Source organism: Antrostomus carolinensis, unplaced genomic scaffold (genome assembly GCF_000700745.2).
Source record: "Antrostomus carolinensis isolate BGI_N321 unplaced genomic scaffold, ASM70074v2 scaffold7109, whole genome shotgun sequence".
NCBI classification, from domain to species: domain Eukaryota; kingdom Metazoa; phylum Chordata; class Aves; order Caprimulgiformes; family Caprimulgidae; genus Antrostomus; species Antrostomus carolinensis.
In genome coordinates, this window is record NW_010339131.1 from 1 (window position 1) to 6,045 (window position 6,045).

The 6,045-nt window shown below is 39.9% G+C and overlaps 1 protein-coding gene across 1 annotated transcript in view; it reads left to right on the forward strand.

The window, feature by feature from the left end:
• The first annotated feature begins 1,172 nt into the window (after positions 1-1,172).
• HPS5 (HPS5 biogenesis of lysosomal organelles complex 2 subunit 2) overlaps positions 1,173-6,045 on the forward strand; it is an 18,817-nt gene continuing 13,944 nt past the window's right edge. The window contains exons 1-7 of the mRNA XM_010175723.1: positions 1,173-1,280; positions 1,727-1,837; positions 2,629-2,693; positions 3,301-3,493; positions 4,946-5,083; positions 5,398-5,609; positions 5,957-6,028. Of these exons, the coding sequence (XP_010174025.1) occupies positions 1,173-1,280; positions 1,727-1,837; positions 2,629-2,693; positions 3,301-3,493; positions 4,946-5,083; positions 5,398-5,609; positions 5,957-6,028 (899 nt within the window). The remainder of the gene's footprint in view (positions 1,281-1,726; positions 1,838-2,628; positions 2,694-3,300; positions 3,494-4,945; positions 5,084-5,397; positions 5,610-5,956; positions 6,029-6,045) is intronic.

The following is a 6,045-nucleotide window of genomic DNA, read 5'->3' on the forward strand; positions in this document are numbered from 1 at the left end:
GCTGGTTTCCGGGAGCGGAGTTCCGAGGAAGGACTTAAACACCTGAGGCTGGCTCTGTGGGGCGGAGGGTGTCTGCGACCTGCCTGAGCGCGGGGCACGGGCATTGGGGTGGCTCTCTGGCCTGAATCAGAACAAAGCAGCCCTTTCTCAGTGGCCAGAGATGTTCTGGTCTTTATTGCTGGGGTGCAGTCGGTCTCAGATGCTCTCACGTAAGATTTTTAAGATGTCTTTGAGAATTTTGAAAAAAGAAGTTTCAGTCTCTGGCTAAACATGTGTCTTCCCTTTTCCTAGTTCCTGGTAAGAGTAACCGTTTCCTTTCCTTGTAAGGACATGTGAGATTTCACATGTATTTCTGGGAGAAAGTTATTCAATTTATGGGATTGCATGGTAAATATTATTTAGAAATTCAAAGGTTTGAGTATGAAATGTAACAAGTTTTTTTTTTTTAAAGCAGCATAGAGGTTGAAACTTTAAAAAATTCCTCAACAAGAGGATCTTTTAAAGTATATGCTGTTAAGAGAAAATATATGAGGTTGCAGCTTTGACATCTATTTAATTATTGGTTTTCACTCTGTGTTCTCTATCTTGTATGCTGGAAAGGATATTTACACATGTTTATGTGTAGTTGTATTAACATGCACAAATGTAGGTAATTCTAAATTGGATACCAGTTGAGGATAGTACTCTTAAATTTGGTTCTGGGTGAGAAAGTGATACAGGTATAAAATACCATTGCTAAATGCTTTCCTTGAGGAAATCAGTTTAAAATCAAGGATGCCTGTTGCGGGGTCAAGCGCATTTTACCATAAAACACGGCTTTTTCCACAGGTAGACAGAACTTGTTTCACTGCTGGATATAGATGTATCTTATAGCTACAATTACAGTATTTCCAAGGTTGGTATCTGATAGGTTAAGTTTTCTGAAATGAAGTTTAACAAAAACTACTCATAAATGAAGCATGGGTCTGATTTTGCAGCCCTTGGGCCTTTTTGGCAAACTGAAACCTGATGCTGTTTGAGTGAGAAGATATCTTGTGTTTCTGTAAACACAGAAAAACAGAGGTAATTCTAAAAAGTGAGCTAATCAAGAACTTACTTTATTTTTGGCAGGCACAACTACAAGCTGCAGCTGTAACGCACCCATGAACAAGTAGTGCTAGTCTTGTGCATCAATGGCTTCTCTGCCAACAATTCCAGACTCTTACAACCATGTGTTGGCAGAGTTTGAATGTTTGGATCCGTTGCTTTCTGCGCTCAGGCTGGATTCTAGTCGTCTGAAGGTGAGTTTGTGGTGTGTATGGTTTTCTTGATTGTGTTTTGGTTTTTTTTAATTGAAATAGTGACTTTATTTAGTTTATTATCTGATTAACCAACAGGTTCATCTCATTCTTAATGTGTGTGTGCATGCTAGCTTATTTGGGGGGGCACTTTGGGAAGAAGTAACAGTGAAGACAAAGGATCCATTGCTCTGTATGTGTGTTTTCTTAATGCAACTGTGGGGTAAATAATACAGCCTTACACGACTGCTGTCTTCTACTGTTTGCTCCAGTTGCAGAGAGTGCTATTCTAATATCTTGGATGATATTGTGTTGTCAGTGCTTCAGGAGTGGTACACACAGCTGGCAAACAATGGAACCTTGAAAAATAACGCAATAATGCAAGGAAAATATAGTGTTAGTGGTATTTACTAGCAGCATGTTGTGCATTATGGTTTTTATTCCTTCAGTGCACGTGTATAGCTGTGTCGAAGAGATGGCTAGCTCTTGGCAGTTCAGGAGGAGGACTGAACCTTATACAGAAAGATGGGTGGAAGCAAAGACTCTTCCTCACTCATAAGGTAAGGGTAAAGAATTCTATGGAAAAATTTCCAGGGGAAAATGGAACTAGGAAAGAGACATTGTTTCAAGGTATTTTTATTAAGAATCAACAGGCATTTTCAGCTTGCTAAGTTGTCCAAATAAGGTGAAGTTCTGGACTGCTCCACTTAAAAAGGGTTGTGGTACTGGAGCGTATCCCCAGTGTGTGTGGTTTCATAGATTTCATGAGGTGTGAAAGGAAATTACTTGAGAGGGTCAGACCTTTGATTTTTAGATTCTTATTTTTAACAGCAGCAACAGTCTCCTGAATGTTTTAAGAATTAGAAGAAAACTTTGAATATGGAACCAGACCAACTCACATATAGATAACTACCAATATTTGGATGTCCCAACTATGAGCTACCTGCATAAGCAAAGAAAAGAGAAGATAGGCTGGCTTGGTTTTGCTGAAAGAGGTCAGGAAACAGAGATTCCAATATCTACAGCCAGATGCTATCTCCTGGGAGCCACTGCTGCTCCACTGTAACATGAACGCAGCTGTGTTCTTAAGGTTGGGAGCATCTTGCTTAGTTCTTGCAAAACACCTTCCATAGGTGTGAGGACAGTAGGCTGATTTCTGTGTTTTCCAAATCAGAATGAACCACAGTCGTTTCTCCTGGTGCTGTCATCATCAAAACCCAAACACATCACCACAAAGTGATAGCAGCTCTTGACATGAATCTGGTTTATATCTTAGAGATAAAAGTTGCACAGAGGTAAAGGCAGCACAAGAACAACTTTTACCTGCGCTTACTCCCGTACTTGCTTTCAGGAAGGTGCCATTTCCAGGGTTGCCTGTTGTTTACATGATGAGGACTATGTTGCTGTTGCCACCAGGTGAGTGATGGATTTACAAACCTGAATTCTACGTAAGTGTTACAAGTAGCTTCTAAGTTTTAGACTTTGACATCTGCTGAGAACTTTGAGAGGGACAGGCAATTAACTGGTAGAGGCTCCTACAGAATAATTCCCTGTGCACACAGTTTGCTTAACTTTTTCCCTGGAATAATTGTTCCAGAGTAAGTGTTATTTTGTAACAGAACATCTATGGGAGAACTAATGCATGTGAAGTTATGATGATAAATGTCTCCCTGAGACCTTTCAGCATCAAAAGAAATATCTTCATTAACTTGGCAGAGCGAGACAGGTATTTAATACCACTTAGATTGGTTAAAACCCATTTAAATGCTTATTTTTCCACATCCTCACTGGCAATTCCAGTAAACGTGAGAGTAGCCTTCCAAAGCTGCTGATACATCGTAGTGCAAGGAACAGCACTTACTCTTCTTCAGAGTTAGGAATGTGACACTTCTTGAATGCATGCAACCTCAAATACAACCAGCTCTGGGATGCACCACTTTTCTTTGGAATAATGCATCTTTATCAAAGAGAAAACAGTAGAAGGCTTACTCTCAAATTGTATTTTATTTTTTGATTGTTGTAGCCAAGGTCTTGTAGTAGTCTGGGAGCTGAATCAGGAACGTCGTGGGAAGCCAGAACGGATTTATGTTTCCTCTGAGCATAAGGGCAGAAAAGTCACAGCTCTGTGTTGGGATACAGCTGCCCTCCGTGTTTTTGTAGGAGATCATGTGGGAAAAGTATCAGCCATCAAGATTAACACATCGAAACAAGGGAAGGTAAGATGTCGCATACTTTGTTTGGGATGAAGAGGTTCCCAGGGGGTGATGTGTGGAATCTTTTTGTTTATTTTAGTAAAGTAGAACAGAGGAAGCTTGCCAGCTGATGAAGTTCTGGTAGCTTTGACTTGAGACAGCAGTAGAAATCCTGACCCATGAACTGCCCCCACTCCCTCTTTTAGCTGTTTTGGTAATGCAAGATAAAAATGCTTTCAAATGTACAGAATTAAAATCTGGCCAAGCTTCTTCCTCTTGAAATTTACAAGTATCCAAGCCTGTTGGATTCCTTAGACTCCAGCTACAGGTTCAGCTGTGCATTTTAGTCCTCAGGTGAGCTGTCAGTCTCAGAAAGGCTAATCCCAGGCTCTGATTTTGCTTGACTGTCTGGACACTCGTATTCTTGAAGATGTGGGTTATTTAAAATAAAAGGTAGGTGGACATCGAGCTCACATCCATTACATTTTGTGCACAGGGCACACAAATTAATGATACCAGCCTGATTTCTGGCCCTTGGGTCTTTTTTAAGCTTTACCATTACTAGGTCCTTTCCTCCTCCTTTTAATTTGTAAGAAGGAGCACAACCTGGAAATAGATGTGTTCCTCTACATCATGAAAGATTTTGATAGAAAATTGACTTAAAAGTAGCAAGACTTTTGCATTTAAAGAAAGAGCAAAAAAAATTCAACTATGGAAAGAGAGGGAAAAGGAGAAGAGAGGAGGGCAAGGCCCATGGAATATGTGTCTGCTCATGCCTGTTAAAGGAACTGGACTGTTGAATCTCTCACATACTGCACTTTCTTTGAAGCAGGGAATTGACACAGTCCCAACAAACAAAACAGCTTTAAGCTGCCAGAGTGGTGACCGTCTGCTAGAAAATTTGAGCACCATTCCCAGTAGTTTCTTATGAATAAGAAGTCTGTCTCTGGCTTTGTTCTGCCACCCATGCAAACTGAGCTACTTGTATAATAAATAGTATTTTGGTAATTAGCTGCAGGGTAATAGAGAAAGTGAGTTTATGTAAACCACCTAAATCCCATGGAAGTTTATTTTGTATCAAGTAATCCCTCAGGTCTGTCTCCAGAAAACTGTTCCCTGTCTGAAAGTACCTGTGGGAGAGACATGACAAAAGCACAAAGCTTACCAGAGCAAGAATAAAAACCTGTCTTAATGTTACAAAGCCCACACTTTTTATACAGAAATGTCAGGATGCTACAGGGATACGATACTTTTTTTTCTTAACTCTTTGATAATGGTTTTGGGAAAAGGAGGATTTAGACTTCTATGCATCGACGTCTTGTTTTGTATGGGAGAGAGAAGAAAGGAACTGCTCTGTCTTGGGCTGTGCGTTGGTAGCATACATGAGTCTTTTCTGAATTCTGTGATTTTAACTTAATGAAGTAGTCTTTACTTTGAACTGAGGCCCTGTATGTTTCTTTTTTCTTTTAACTGTAGGCTGCTGCCACTTTTGTGATGTTTCCAGTTCAGATTATAACCACTGTAGATTCTCGAGTTGTTCAGCTTGATTATTTGGATGGAAGACTGCTCATCTCTTCACTTACCCGCACTTACTTGTGTGATACTGAGAGGCAAGTTACGTTTTACTTGTAAGATACAGGACTTCAGAGTCACACAGAGATTCTGAAGTGACCTCTGGAGATCATCTAGTCCAATTTTCCTGCTCAAAGCAGAGTCAGGTAGAGTAGATTGTGCAGGACAGATTTCTGCACCTTGCCTTTTATAAACTTTATGTAGACTTTATAATATTAATTACAGAAATTTTTTTAAGCACTAAAATTCAGCAACTAGGATTTAGTATTTTTATTCTTCAAGGACAACATAAAATTAATTAGAGCCTTTATTAATGCTGCCTTAACAAGTACTTTTTTTTTTCCCCCACTAGAGAGAAGTTCTGGAAAATTGGTAACAAAGAGAGAGATGGAGAATTTGGAGCATGTTTCTTCCCTGTTGGAAAAAACAGTGGGAATCAGCAGCCATTAATATATTGTGCTCGACCTGGCTCAAGGATGTGGGAGGTGAACTTTGATGGGGAAGTGCAAAGCACTCATCAGTTCAAGCAGCTGCTCTCATCACCACCTCTCCCTGTTGTTACTCTCAGGTAGAAACATGAGTGTTATCGGTGATAAACTGACTTGGGACTTCTAGACTTAACTGAAAAGAACTGCCTTAATACTGAGAAGATTAAATTAAATAGTGCAGTCAAGCATTAATTCTAGCTATCATCTTAACACTTTCTCCTCTAATAACAGAAACCAGTATCTGAGTTACAGAAATGCCAAAGCCTTGGTTCTGCAGGTGTGTCTGTGTGACTGCCACAGCGAATGCTGTTGTCGTAAGACTGTGTTTATTTAAGCCAGCCTTGTATTTCCAGGGTTAGGAATATCACATTAAGGAAGTGATATTGTTGTAGTTAAGCTTCTAATGGTTACTAATTTTACTTTACAGGCTGGACCCTCATTATAGTAGTTCCAGCTGCTCTCCACAATCTTTATCTTTCCCCAAGCTACTGTATTTGACGTGAGTATTGGTCAGCC